This window comes from Apostichopus japonicus, chromosome 16 (genome assembly GCF_037975245.1).
Source record: "Apostichopus japonicus isolate 1M-3 chromosome 16, ASM3797524v1, whole genome shotgun sequence".
NCBI lineage: Eukaryota > Metazoa > Echinodermata > Holothuroidea > Aspidochirotida > Stichopodidae > Apostichopus > Apostichopus japonicus.
In genome coordinates, this window is record NC_092576.1 from 32659799 (window position 1) to 32675068 (window position 15270).

Sequence of the window (15270 nt, forward strand, 5' to 3'; positions counted from 1 at the left end):
ACAAAACTCTGTGCTTTGTTTTACGTTCAGAACTTTTCACAACTAATGGGCTGTACAGTATAGGTTACGGTAGAGCTTTGCATCAAGCGTAATAGTTTGACCAGGGAGCTGCTACTCTAGCAGTTCCCTGCTTTTACTCTTTTAGGCCTACATGGTGAGCAGTCGAAGTCAAGAAACAGCTCAAGAAACTAATAGTTATGAACTTTATGTCTGATTCACGCTGACTGGTGTCACAAAAAGACAAACGCGAATGAGTGAAAAAATTGACTGAAGTGATATCAAAATTGGGTATCAAACGTAAAGTCAAGTCCGTCATGTGTGAACAATTGGTATTTCAGCCAATTTATTAATTAATTATATTGTATTAATTATACATAGACAGAGTCACAGCTTACATTGTATTTTATATATAAATTTTAGTTAAATATCAGGAGGGAAAGACAAAGCATTTAATGTCATATACCATATATAGATAAAATGTATATTTAATTATTTTTGGACTCCTGGCAACGGGCCCTTTAGGCGATCACAGAGCACTTGCCCTAGCTGCACCCCATCCTCTTAACCGGTGCACGTAAACCCTGTCCTTGCACCCTTTGACCCGAATTAAAAAATAACGAAACTTGAACGGAAAAGGGAAGGAAAATACGTTGCCATAAGGGGCGGCTCCACCCTCTTTAGAAAGGATTGGCAAAAAGGGAATAAGTACATGAACAATAAACTAATAGTTATTCCCATTGAAAAGTGTCTGAGCATCGGCCGTCAAAGCAAAAAACTTTTTTTTTCTAAATCACGTCAGTGTATTGCTTTCCAGCGTACTGTACTCCCAGAATTGACTATCCTGCTTCTTGTTCCGAACGGCTCCCAACGAAATGCCAAAAAGTCGGCAACGGGGTTGGGGTGGGTTACCCAGCTCCACCATGGGGCACCTCATCACGACTGACTCGAATTACAACTCGAAACTTTAACTGAAATTGGATTGAATTAAAAAATATATATACTAGCTGTCTGTATGGATCATACTTATCTATACTATTGTGTGACCATATAGGCGTACGGGCTCTATATAGTCAACCAGGAGAGACTGGGGGGAAGCTTTTTTTCTTGCCACAGAAAATTAAACATTGCCCGGAAGTTCCTAGCACGATTAATTCATTTCAAACTTCGACGGCAATGAAGGACAAAGAGAACCATATAGGCCTATGCCTGACTACAAGATCATTGAACCACCACGAACAACTCCGAATAATCTTCCATTTGCCGATTCATTACACTGGGAATAAGGGGTGGGGTGGGGCTTTCCATTTGATCCGCAAGTATATTGAACGGTCACCACAACAAGGGTGTATAGCTTGGGACTAGCACGGGGAGACTTGTCTACCTTGTGAACTTTTTTTGGGTTGAGATGCGGGGGGGGGGGGTCGACAAACTAAACCATGCAGGGTAAACAGAGGGGAGGAAAGAGGTCAAAAAAGAAAGAGTGAAAGACAGATGAAGGGATGAAGGAAGAAAGTAAAGAAAATGTGGAGATGGAGGCTAGGGGTAGAGATAGATATGATATGAAAATACAGAGAAAAAAAAACCAAGAGCAGAAAAATGGAGATCACTGGGATACTGTCAAATACACAAGAAGAATATACAATCTAAATACTGGAATTAAATAATGCCCAACATAAATACAGCTTTATGACATCAACAAATCAAAGGGGAAGGATATAATGTTTCAAGGATGCTGGAAAATAAGACACAACAGAAGATGATTATGGTTTCTGATCTATTAGGCTTCTTCTCTCTACTGCTACCAGGATGTAAGAGACCACAGGGACTCGCACAACTCTTTAAGTTGTGATGACCTCTGACCCTTACTATGCCTAACTGTTATCTTGCCAGGAAATAAATACACCAGTGCATGCGAGGAGGTGAGAGACAGGACTGATTGATCGTGTCGATAGGGGTACATGTGATTCAAGAAGATAGATGTAAAATGTAGCATCGTTTGAACACTTCAATGGGATCCCCTCCCCCCACACCCTCCCCCACGTTCAAATCATATCCCCTCCTGGCAACGGAAATGAACACCAGTATAAATAAACCGATACAGATATTTATACACGCTGTGCGTGTAGGCCTATATACAATTACACAAAGCTGGCCATTCTCTGATTGTTACTCCTTGATTGAATTTCCCCAACCTTGCCCACCTTGACTTAGAGGGTGGCCAAGCTCCTGATTCACAGTCATAGCTACTATCGAACAAAATGGACGAAAGCAATTTATCTCAATCTGGTGATGCAGATGTATCATTAGCTGCTAATCCAACGTTTGTGAATGTCGCACAACCTGTCAACAAAAGTCTGGGAAAAGTGCTTGCCCCTGCCATATGTATGATCTCTTTTGTTCAGGATCATGTAAATGTGGCAATGTGTATTCGTATAGTCTGAGGTGTCTCTCCCATGCTTCTCCATATCTAATCCTACTGGTGACATTGGACAGAACATTGGCAGATGGCTTCTTGAGAGGTGTTGAAGTAACTGGATCAGAAGTATCTGTAGAGATTACATAAAACAAGAGTAACTAGATTGCAAGTATCCTGCTATAGCTTCTATGGCTGTGACTAAAAATATACCTTTTGTTTAGAACTTATCACACTTATGCAGCACTGGAAACTGATATTTCAATTTAAATGGTGTCATTGAGTTTAGAGGACATTGAAGTTACAAGTATGTTGGTGAAACCAAGACCACCCTCAAGAAGCAGTTCTAGTCACAAGGCAATACCATTAAAATGGAGACTACAGTAGGCGAACACATTCAGCTCCCCAATCATACCATCAAAGACATGTCCCAACAGGTAACTGAATTCGTAGACTAACCATCTCAGACATAGTACACCACAGCAGAGATAGAGAGAGTGGACGGAGTGCCCTAGCACCATTCAACTGAATGGGCTCAATATACAGGAAGGACATGACTAACTTTATCCTGCTCCATCTCTGTATTCTGCTATAGTTTATTTGCCCTCTCTCCTTACTTAATCCTCGCTTTGTACTCCACAGTTTATCTATATACCTCTGCTTTCACTGACTCCTTTTGTTCAATACACCATTAACTTCTTTCTTTGTGTTCACCATGTCCTCTCTGTTCCAGGCTCTATTGTGTCTCTTTAATTTACTGTTACTAGTCAGTTTGCCTCTAAAGAAGATCCTGATAATATCATGCCCACTTACTTTTATAAATTCTCATACACATGTATGCTTTTTAGTGGATGAGCAATATGCTACCATTTTTTTCTTTTCTTTTGGAATTTAATGAGAATGAAATTGTATTTTTTCTCTGATCACATCAGATCAGATAAGATTAGCACTGCTCTTCCAGTATGTAATTCATGCAAGGATAAACATATAAATTTACCTTCTCCTTTCTGAGTGTCAACTGATCTTTCTGTGGTGACAGCTGCTGAGAATGCCTCTGTTTGACTTTCAGCATCTTTCCGGAAAAGATGCATTTGACACCTATACAATGAAACAAAAACAAAATGTCCGTAAATCATATAACTGAAATAGTAATTTTACTGTACACCCCAAGCTTAATTGCATGCGTAATGAATCTGGTAATGACCAAATCATTACAAACAAACATGTTTTTATCATACCTACCCAAGAAAAACTATGAAAGAGAAAAGTAACAAACAACACTTAGGCAGATTTCAATAATAACATATTGTTAACCCACACTGATTTAAACCCAGATAAGGATGAGATATTCTTTCATACTCTTCTTCAACATATCCATAAACCGCGGTACCTTTCAAGAATTGTAAGGATAATTTTGTGTTGCGCAACTGCTTGCCCAACAACTTGAGCTCACATGTCAATGTAAAATTTACTATGTAAACTTCCTGTCTTAGCGAACTGATTGGTTTCATATCGCTAAAAGATGTCCAGTCTTTTGATCAAAGTTTGATGTACACTCATTATTTACCTACCGTGTAAACTTCCTGTTTATGTGAGCAGTTGGTTTCATGAGTGAGAATTGCGATGCTACAGTAGCTTACTCCATGACATAAGCCCACCATTGTGAAACATTCCTGTTTACATGAATAGCTTGATTTCAGACTACCATTAATTTAACGCTAGATTACTCTCCACAAGAGATAGTTTCGGCCACCAAATTTAATAGATATTATAATTTTTGAACACTAAACATCAGATCATTCACAAGAAGCTGAACCAAAACAAGCATAGTACTGACTATATATAAAAAAAAAAATATGATAACTTAGCACAGCATCATAAAGTATGAGCATCAGGCCTACACAAAAAAAAAAACTGGTACTTTCTTACCTCCAGGCATGGCTATATAAAGGTTTATATAGGTATAGCTATATGTACTAATATGGTCCCTCAATTTGTGAGGCTAATTTACCTAATTTCTTGCATAGCAGTTGGGTTCCTTTAAAAATCCCAAACACAGAAATGTACACATGATTGCTGGAATATTGGACAGACAGTTAGTAGATAACAGTATAACACCCTGTTGCCCAAATGAACCATTAAATCTTGATTGCATATATGCTGGCTGTGGCTGACCTTAGAAAAACCTAAGGTCTAGTTGCATACGCAGCAGTATGAAAACATGTGAATCAGTTAGGAATGATTCTAGTGGGGCGGTTTAGCCCAAATATTCAAAAGGATTGTGCATTTTGTGATACAAGCACCAAATTTGGCACACATGTATATTAACATGTTGCAAACATATTCAGATATTGGGCCACTCGGAATTCTCTCGTTATGTCCGCCATACTGGATTTCAAAATGGCCGCCATTTGAATTCTACATTTGCGATTATCTCTGGGTCAAATGCTGCTATTGACTTCATTTTGGTGTCTAAATGTATGTTTCTTGGGGGGCAAGGAATCCAATGGTACCAATTTCACAATCCAATTCTTAAGCAGGCTGAGGAGGCTGCAGCCTGGTAAGAGGCTGCAGCCCCGTCAGCCTACTTGGTATCTGAGGCTAGGTATATATCGGTAATGAAGATACGTGTACATAAACAGTGTCATGTTAACAAGTTCAGCACTGCCACAAGTATGTATGTATGTTGTGGACTCATCGTCATGTGCAGTCCCCTTCACACACACAGAGGGCTGTGCACTGAAGGGCAGCCTTCTTGCATTTGCAGCGCCTCACACACCCTTTCTGGCACTTGCAAGAAACCAGCTCAATGCAGCTGTGAGCTGCCTCAGGTAGCCTGGTCCAGTATGGTGTGTAGTGTCCTCCAGTCATTGACCAACCCCAGTTGGTTGGTGGAGGGAGCTCTGATGCTGGCAGCAGTATCTGACCCCACACATGTCCACCTTGATACACTGCCCTCTTGACATGTTCCTCTAAAGCTGCCTTCGTTGGAGGGATCAGCTGCACATCGTTCTTCCTTGCGAAGAGTTTCCTCCTGGCCGTGTCAATGTCTGTGCATTTGCTGGTTCGATCATACAACAGGATCACGAACCTCTCGACGATGCTCATTGCATCGTTTGGTATGTCACGTGGTGCAAAGGACAGCAGCAGCAGCCCCTCAGTGAGTTCTGGCAGTACCGTCCAGACTGCCCAGGCAGTCTTCTTGCCATGTCTGGCAAAACTGGACACAGTGTCGCATCCAGTTAGAGCGTGGAACATTGGCAGTGCACGAGCCTTCTCTCGTCCCAGTCCAGCTGCTATTTCGTGTGCTGCTAGGTATCGGAATCTTTGGCCTGTTCCAAATGCCAGCCATAGTTCGTCTTCTGGTTGCAACTCCTGTACCACGGACACTGCCAGCACCACAACATCGGTGTCTACAGTCCGGATGACTATTGAATGGTGTCCATGCTTGGCTGCATGAGATGCATGCAGCAACATCCGACCGTCAGCCTCTTATGGTTACATGGGGCGAGTGAGGTCAGATCTGGTAGTAGTGGCTTGCTGAGCACTGCCTCTCCATCAGTAATGACGAGTTGCTTGTCCTCCTGGTCAAACCATTCCATGAGAGCTGCTGAGAGGAACCTGAACAATTCGGTCTTGTTGCTGTCCACTCGTAGGAAGTTCTGCCAGTTTCCTGGTATGGCTGCGTTGGCCACCACACGTCTCCGCACGCCTTGTCCACGCTTTGCACGTGTACTACCTTTCAGTGAATCAGCAAGGTAAGTATCCCATACCAGATCCAAACGTGACACTGTTTACAGCTTCGTAGATATATATGGGATGAAGATCTGATGTGCATACTCTTCAAAGGTCTTTAATGCAGCCGGCTTCAGCATCTGGACGATGGCTGCTCCATCAAGCACTATACAGGTAGTGACAGGAGTCTCTGTCTTGGCGTTGGAGACTTCTTCCAAGCATGTGATGAGATCATTCTTGGTACCACTGAAGAGGTTTCCACCAGCAGACAGTGCAGGAGGACATGCCTGGTTCTCGTGACGAAAGAACTCCTCAAGGTTTCCATCCCTCGTCTGGCAGCTAATGTACAGGCTTGCGAAGAGCTCACGGTCATTCTTGACGGAGGCGTGCTGTTGCTGACCTTTGCTCTGGTTTCTTGGAGTGGAAGTGCTGAACACCTTCAGCTTGTTACGACGAATGGGGTCGTCCAATGCCTTGGTTCTGTCCAACAGACACTCTCTGGTGAAAGCCTCGAACTGCTCTTGGCCAATCCTCTTGGCATTCATCACGGTCTCCACGGCTGCAGGACCTGCGATGTCCTTTGTGTCCAGTGTGACTAGATCCTGACTGTTCTCCTCGAATGGGTTGCCCATCTCCTCTATGACACCGACGAGAGAGCGAACATCTTTCACAAATGAGGCCTGTACACTTGGCGTCTGATCATGATGACGTGTGTCTGCTGTTTGCCGTCTCCAGTATTGGTTCCCGTCATGGAATTCTTCGATCACCCTAGCAACTTCTGGTCTCGCAACCATCCAGCGACGAAGGGCACTAGGGTCGTCAGTGAGCCCAACTGCGCCACCGTCTCCTTTGATGCAGGCATTATTCTGCTCATGTGCCTGGTCAATCGGGATTGAAGAGAACACCCTCTGTGTTTTCTGAACTGTGAAATGGCCTTCACTGAATTTCTTGGCTACGTCCGGGTGTTTGGTAGTGAGTTCGGCCATGTCCTTCAGGTGCACTGGTATCCACCTAGCATAGTGGGTATGATCTGGTGCGTGGAACCAGGTGACCAGCTATGTCAGAGCATCGAGGTACATCATCAACGATCCCTGCCTGAGAGAACGCACATACACTAGAACCAACATTTCTAGTTCCGGCACAGTTGCCGAATAGCGAAAATGGGGGATGTTGTCTCGTCTCTGGCGACACCAGTCTTCAAACGCAGGAAGGTCCTTTGCATCCCTGGTTTCTCCCAGACAGTAGTGGTTGTAGGCATGATGTTGCAGGATGTACAGTGCTGCTGCAGTCACTTGATGTGCTCTTCTTGTGCGCAAGACATGAGATGCTCGCAGGAATGAGTCTGCTGTCCATGCTGTCGCAATCTCGGCTTGCACAAGTGCTTGCACCCAACCACTCCCTTGCAGCCAGTCCCCCAGTGTTTTCAGTGCCGCCATCTCTATGTGGAGACCACCAAACATCACCACTATGCGGTCTTCACCATAACTCTCTTGCCACTTCCACTGTATCTGCTTGGCCAAAGCAAACAGTGGCTGATCCAAGGTGACCACTGGTGTCTGTCCAGGATTCAGGTGTTCTACAGCTTTCTTCACAACGTCCATTGAATGCCGGATCATGGCCACAGTGTGGGCACTTTCCAGGAAGAGTGGAAGCAGCGACGTGGGGCAGATGACTCTAGCATCTGTTGGCTGTCGGCTGGCATGAAATGCAGCCCAAGATGTGTTTTCATTGTCCACTGTACCAGTGTTTTCTTCCAGGACTTGTTTTGCATTGCCTAGCCATTGGCATTCTTCATCAGTCTGCTGTTTGAAGTCTCCTCTGGCCAATGACACAACTCCAGCAGCTGGGACAGGCGACTTCTTGATGCTGCTAGTGACAGGGGGTACATCAGTATAATAGTGTGGCAAAGGGGTGACAGTCTTGGACCGTGCATCCCCAGATTCTCCAGCAACGACGATGCTCCGATTTATTCCTTCACCAGTGTAAGAAGGATGCTGTATGAGGGAGATAGCGGTACCATGGAAGGAGTCTTTTGATGTTGTTGCACTAGGGTTGTGATCTATGTTGTCTACAGCGGCAGTTGTGAACACTTCGCCACGCATTTTCGAAGGGCAGACCACTTGTTCTCTGTGAAACTGTTGGCAGACATTGTTGCCCATCTGTGCTGAGAGCTGGAGCACTCTATCATAAGAGATGCTCAGGCCAAGGTGTGACAGTCTGTCGACCAATTCCTTCTTGCGTGTATGAGCATGCAACATCATCCTGATGTATGTTGGAAGTGGGGTCTCCTGTGCAACACTGTGCCTGACACAGGTGGATGATGTGGTGTCATGTGTTCGCTTGTGTTTTACGCTGTTGAACTTCAATATCTGGGCTGCGGTAATTGCTGCAGGGTTAGTGTCTGCCATCTGGTCCTTGATGCTGGGTCCCTCTAGAATCATGCTGACTAGGGCAAGCAGCAACGGTGGCACATCTTGACATCCTCCAGGGAATCCTGTGAAGGGCTTGGCTTCTGCAAACATGTGACGGCGAACAATGTGTGGAGCACAGGCAAGATGGACTGCATCACTATCACTGTCCAGCTCGCAGGCTTTGTCAAGAGCAGCACCGAGATCTTCTTCAAATGCCATCAGGATGTCTCTCCCCTTGCTGTGTGCCCGCATGTCAGGAAACTGAGATAGCAGTCTCTGTTTCAGTCGTGTGGAGTGGACTCTCGTGTCGAACTGCACTCCAAGCTGTTCCATTCTGGACTGATAGAGGTGGACAAGATCGGCCAATCTGAATACTGTTGCCGTCTCCTCATCTTGTCTGGTTTCTTCAATGTAGAGGGCGAGTTCAGCGAAGACAACTGCCGACATTGCTCGCTCTTGGTCTGAGTCCTGTGGTCCTGTTGACTGGACCTTTCTTGTACGGTTATAAAGTCTTATCAAGCACTGTGGGTGATACTGGGCGTCCAATGCTACCATGTCCCAACCACTGAGACGGCCAAGCAGTTCTGTATCACCAAGAAGGGTTGCACAGGCACGTACCCGTCTGTCCATTTGGAATGTTGCAGCTTTTCGAAGACTGTTAGCCCCAGCAGGTTGTCCACAGAAGAAACAAGTTTCTGGGACCTTCTCTGTACTCGATGAACGTGAATGTGCCCTGGTGCGTTTGCTTACCGATTGTTCCTCATCGCTCTGACCTTCTTTCTTGAGTGCTCTCTTTTGTGCCCTCTGTAGTTTGGTGTTGTTGTACTGGAGCCTGCACGTCTGGTGATATTGTGCACCGTGTGCAACCATCGCAGCTTCAACACCATGACCATCATCGAGTCTTTCCAAGTGAAATGATCCTGGAAGCTCTCCAAGTTCACTGAATTTGATCAAGTTCTCTGCGAGTGAACTGTACCCACTACCAATGTCTTTTCTCTTTGATTGGCCATGTTTGGTCAGTGTCTCCGTCTTGTCCTCCTGACATATGAGGCATAACCTCCAGTCAGTTGTGGTGAGGTGTGGTGATGTTGATGGTGAAGTTCGCTCAGAAGGAGCTAGTCTGAACCACTTGACATGGTGGAATGTCTTCAGAACAGCAACCAGCACCGTGAGTCTACAGGCATGCATGCATCACGATGAACCTGGAATGACACAAAGTAACATTTCTGTTATCATCACTGCCACTACAGCTACCACTACAAATACTATAACTCTATTTATCATAAGCTTCTCTAATTTTAGCTTAATTAATGTACAGAAAGGAGTACTAACTGGTACTGCACTACCAATACTATATACAGTGACAGTGACACACACTAATTTAAACATCGGTTGAACATTGACCTATGACTATTTTGTTCGGAAGTAGTTCCTTTTTCTAAAAATCAAAAAAAAAATCGATTCGACAAACTATCATTTGCATATATGCAAATTAGCCGGAACCCCCGCGTTGCGGCTGTGCGGCCCCCTCCACGTAACGACCCGCACCACCAAACGCCGTTTTGCTTGACATTTCCCCGGAACAAGTTATTCTTCCTCCTTTCATTTCTTATTCCATCCAAAACCACCAAAAACTCATTATTTTATGCCTAAAACTAACTCAGTCTCATTGACTCAGTCTCATTGACTCATTGACTCAGTAATTTTTGGTTTTCGCACAACCAGTCCCTACACTATATGTACAGTGTATGCACTAACATTGGTGACTCATGCTGGCCTAATGACAGGGTTCCTAAAATTACGCCTAAATTTATTTATTTCAATATTTTATTCTTACCAAAGCTTATGTTTTATTCCAAAGGTGTTTAACATGAAAATTTCATCTGTTTTGGGGGTCTTCTCTGTAATAATCCTCACTGGCCAACTCGACTGCTTGAATGTGAACAACTCATTCAGGGGTCCAAAACTTGACTGAAGTTACCAGAACTTTCCAGCACCCTACAGCTTGTTATTGTTTCAGAGTTGTAAGCGGGAAGTTCTCAGCTGCTACTGAAGCCATTGGGGGCCTGTGTAGGACATTGCTACTGGCAGCTATGAATTAATTTCTGTGGGTAGAAAATTATGAGTTTTTGGCCAGATTTTGGCCAGACTAAGTTAGGAATGAGCCTAATGCCATGCATACGGCTTAGAAGACATATTTAGCTAAATAAAAACACCAAACTTGGTGGGGTGGGAGTTTGGGGCTTGATGCTGGATTTTTTTGAACGCGTAGGCGGTGTTCGGCATTTTTTAGCATTTTTTTAATGTAAGCAGAAATTGGGGGGGAAATTTTGACAAATTTTTCCTGCACTAACCCCCCCCCCTAAAAAAAAACATCAAATGAAAGCTTATTCTGTCTTCTTTCAAACAAGCTATTTTCCAGGTCTGGGGGGTGTTCGGTGTAGGATTTTGGATTTTTTGAAAATCACCGGAAACCGGAACGCAAATCTTGCGCGCTTAACAGGTAAAGGGAGATCAAGAAGCGGCCATGTAATGTAAAGCAGCCATTTTGAAATCCAATATGGCGGCCCATTGGTAAAAATACACAATGCAGTTTGTTACCATTGGATTCCTTGCCCCCAAAAACATACAGTTAGACACCAAAATGAAGTAAATAGCAGCATTAGACCCAGGGATAATCGCAAATGTAGATTTCAAATGGCGGCCATTTTTGAAATCCAATATGGCGGACATAAAGAGAGAATTCCCGGTGGCCCAATATCTAAAAATGCTCGCAATATGTTAATGTTCATGTGTGCAAAATTTGGTGCTTGTATCACAAAATGCACAATAGGTTTGCTATGCTGCTACACTATCCTAAATTATTTATGTAGATGCATTATTTTTATAGAAAAAATTGCAGGTCCATGTGGTTGTACTTGTACAGCACAGTAGGCCTTCCTCACTGGTGTATATTACAAAATTGGGGAATACAGTTACTATGAACACTAAATTCAAATACTTATTACTAATACTATAGGCCTTAGTCCTATGCTATATGCCTAGTTAATTATGACTGGGCATAGGTGAGGCTTTTCTTTCAAATGCTCATTCACAAGAATTATTCTTCAAACAAGGACAGCTGATAACAATTTAGAACCTGGAGGGGGTGGGGATGAACAGATCACCTAGGCCTAGTGGTAAGAATATATATTTCCATCAATTTGTTGAGGCAAAAACAGTTTACTTTTTGGTGATGAGAAGGCCCAGCTTTCCATGGCATAAATATGAGGAGTGAAACTAAAGACCCCCAGTCCCTGTCAGTTTTCTTTAGGAAGGATATTTTAGTTTTTAACTGTATACAGTACAACGACTAGTCGTAAGAATGATTTCCAACGACGCATGGGCAGTTGCTATTTTTATGATTAGGAGTACTAATTTTACGACGAGGAGTAACAATAACTTCCGGTTAGGGTTAGGATTGAGGTTTAGGGTTATGTTTAGGGTTAGCGTTACCCCTACTACATGCGCAGTTGCTTTATTTACTTTAATTACTTTACTGCGCTTGAATTTGCCTTTGTCGTAAGAATAGTTTATAAATAATTGTTATGACTAGTCGTAAGAATAGCCACGGCCTATACAGTATCCTCATGAAAAGCATTCACAAACAGTGATGAAGATGACTCAGTAATACAACTTACTGCTATTTTGTCCTAGGATAAGTATGATAAGGTTAGCATACGCTAGGTCTATTGGAAAAATAATGAATGATAGGCCTAGTTACAAAGCCTAGGCTCATCAAATCATGTATGTTACAAATACAATAGCATAGTCACTGCGAAGTTCGAACACCTAAGCCTTAAAATACCCCAAAAACTATCTTCATTTTATTGACAGATATGTACGTACATACTTGCGCACGGGTCATTTTGGAGAGGAAATAACTGTAGTTTCCTAGTAGTTATATTGGCTTTTGCTTGTATAGGTTATCATGGTGAAATCGTGTATTTCTTAGGGGTGTCCGAACTTTGCAGTTTTCTGTACTTCGCAATACTGACAGTTACCTAGGACAATACCCTGTAGTACTACTATACTAGCATTACCCTATACAGTTTTAGCCTAGCTTAGCAAATCATTACCTTTTTGTGTGATCCTGAAGCAAATGTTCTGCGAAATCTGCGTTGCTAACAGAAGTCAAATCGTGGACATGTTTGTAGAGTTCTTTCTCCATTTGCCAGTTTACGTAGGAACGTAGAAGATAGATCTTCGTGGCATCTCTTCGTCGCTGTTGTTCCTTAATTTGCACTGCTATTTTTGTCAGATCCATGCAACAATGGCCTTCAGCCACTTGAACCTACGCTTGTTCCAGGAAAAGGTCGTTTTCTTTCGCCGGATTCTCCTTGCCCTGATCCCTTTTCCATGATTGTCACGATACTCTAGTCTAATCGAATGTATTTGTACGAAAATCGTACAGTATTCTTTACTTAAAAGGCACATAAACAACAAACTATCGCGTACGTAAATCCTTTGCGGTAAACAGTACAGTAATCTGAAATGCTGTGTTATAACATTATGTGTGCATGGGTACGGGCTTGTTACGCATACGCTTGCCTGTGCTATTCACTGATCTAAATTTGCCACCGAGGTCACGTGAGTTTTCGGGGTCCCAGTAAACCTCGCTGAAACCTCGATAATGCCAGCGCCCTCAAAAAAAAGTCTACGAGCGATATCGCCTTTAAGTTGTTCAGCGGCCATGTTCGGATATTCAAAACATCACCGAGCATATGACAACGACACGTCCATATATTACTATGTGTATGTACTAGGGCATTACTTACATGTATGTCACTGTGGGAACCAACCTGTAAAAAGCTGAGGAATATGAAGATTTTAACTGAAATTGTAGAGAACCGCTAAATAAATTTCTGTTGCAGCAAAGATGTAACTGTGCATATGAACTATAAATAGTTGTCTGTCGCATTTACTAAAAAAAAAAAAAAATGAATACATGTACAAAAATAATGACCTGTACATGGGTTCTAGGACAAAATCCCCCGGCCAAAATCCCCCCAAACCAAAAACCCACCGGACAAGATCCCCCCCCCAACAATATCCCCCTGACACGTACAAAGCCTGCCTGCAGCAACCAGGGATAGCCCAGGTGTGAGAGTCAATGCATGGGTCATTGCACTGGTTAGGGTACCGGTCAGGGGACTGGTCAGGATACCAGTGAGGGTACTGGCGAGCGTAACTGTGAGGGATCCTGTTAGGGTACCTGTGAGGGTACCGGTGAAGGTACTGTTCATGTGACTGGTCAAGGTACTTGTCAAAGAACTGGTCATTGTACCAGTACTAGTAAGGGTACGTGTCAGGGTGCCTTTCAGGATACCAGTTGGGATACCCGTTGGGGTACTGGTCGAGGTATACGTTGAGGTACCGGCCGGGGTGCAGGCCGGGGTACGTGCCTGGGTACTGGTCAGGGAGCCATTGAGAGTACCAGTGGGGGTACCGGTGGGGGAACCGGTGGGTGTAACTGTCACGGTTTCTGTCAGGCTAATTATTAGGGTACCGGTTGGGGTATGGTCGGGGTACAGGCCGGGTTACGGGCCGGAGTACTGGTCAGGGAGCCATTGAGAGTACCAGTGGGGGTACCACTGAGAGTACCAGTGGGCCGGGTACCGGTGGGGGGTACCGGTGGGTGTAACTGTCAGGGTATCTATCAGGCTAATTATTAGGGTACAGGTTGGGGTATGGTCGGGGTTCTGGTCGGAGTACTGGTCCGGGAACCACTGAGAGTACCACTGAGAGTACCAGTGGGGGTACCGGTGGGGAACTGGTGAAGGTACCGGATGACGGTATCAGATGACGGTACCGGATGACGGGACCGGGGATGCCGGGGGGACCGGGGGGCCAGGATGACGCATTTTTGTAAAGAATTGATGGGATTTTTTTTATAGCTTAGGGGGGATTTTGTCCTGGGGGGATTTTGGCTTGGGGGGATTTTGTCCAGGGGGATTTTGGCTTGGGTTTTTTTTACGGGGAGTTTTTTCCGGGGGGGATTTTGTCCTGTCACCCTGTAGATGATTGTGTTAATTCCATATCCCCAAACTGGACACAAGGTTTCCTGAAAGGAATTCTACATGTGGACACTGCCTTAAGACCCCGGCCTCATGAAAAAACCCTATGCGACAAGTTTTTCCTGAGAACACATGGAATTTTCCCTTCGTAATTTTTAGCTCATACCAGCATGCTGGTGTGAGCTATTGTTACAGTGCGGCGTCTATCACTCTATCACTCTGTCCGTCAACAATTGGTAAAACCGCTCCCACTCGCACAGTGTTTGATGGAATTTCATGAAACTTGGACACAAGGACCATTGGGTATAGGGCCATCAGAGATGGTCCAAAATATGGGGCCAAAGGTCACCTGTGGGCCGTAATGGGCCATTTTGTGGAAATACGCAAAATGCTTCTTCTCCTACAGATTCCATGGTACAATGTTGAGGGTTTGTCACGATAGTACTATGGTAGTTTTACCTTCAGGGTGTTCATGAATTTGAGATCAAAGATCAACTAGGGGTCTTTTGTGGCCCGGGCCGCGGCCCTATATTTTTGAAGCGAACCGCGGATGGCGGGGGAAATTACCGGATTTAGGGTCCTACGCTTCGAACTTATAAGTTATAAATGAGGATGCAAGAGTGTTCTTGCGTTGAAACAACGGCTGACTTTTTAT

The 15270-nt window shown here is 44.1% G+C and overlaps 3 protein-coding genes across 3 annotated transcripts in view; 1 reads left to right on the forward strand and 2 right to left on the reverse strand.

The window, feature by feature from the left end:
• Positions 1–15270, forward strand: part of LOC139982130 (uncharacterized) — a 262832-nt gene that overhangs the window by 154015 nt on the left and 93547 nt on the right. The window lies entirely within an intron of this gene.
• LOC139982148 (uncharacterized) lies at positions 2129–12829 on the reverse strand. The gene is made up of 3 exons (XM_071994752.1): positions 12678–12829; positions 3411–3511; positions 2129–2546 (listed from the first exon to the last, which is right to left on the reverse strand). Exons 1-3 carry the CDS (start codon positions 12767–12769, stop codon positions 2344–2346), a joined length of 396 nt encoding a protein of 131 aa, XP_071850853.1. The 5' UTR covers positions 12770–12829; the 3' UTR covers positions 2129–2343.
• On the reverse strand, positions 7204–11225 carry LOC139983606 (uncharacterized). The gene is made up of 2 exons (XM_071997263.1): positions 10397–11225; positions 7204–9761 (listed from the first exon to the last, which is right to left on the reverse strand). Exon 2 carries the CDS (start codon positions 9745–9747, stop codon positions 7204–7206), a length of 2544 nt encoding a protein of 847 aa, XP_071853364.1. The 5' UTR covers positions 9748–9761; positions 10397–11225.

Bases quoted from the DNA above. Each gene is read 5' to 3' on its own strand.
- LOC139982148 (XM_071994752.1), bottom strand. From the start codon at position 12,769: ATGGAGAAAGAACTCTACAAACATGTCCACGATTTGACTTCTGTTAGC. The intron at 3,512-12,677 runs GTAATGATTTGC...TTCATTGTATAG, and splicing joins CTTCAGGATCACACAAAAAG to GTGTCAAATGCATCTTTTCC. The intron at 2,547-3,410 runs GTAAATTTATAT...TAATCTCTACAG, and splicing joins TGACACTCAGAAAGGAGAAG to ATACTTCTGATCCAGTTACT.
- LOC139983606 (XM_071997263.1), bottom strand. From the start codon at position 9,747: ATGCATGCCTGTAGACTCACGGTGCTGGTTGCTGTTCTGAAGACATTC.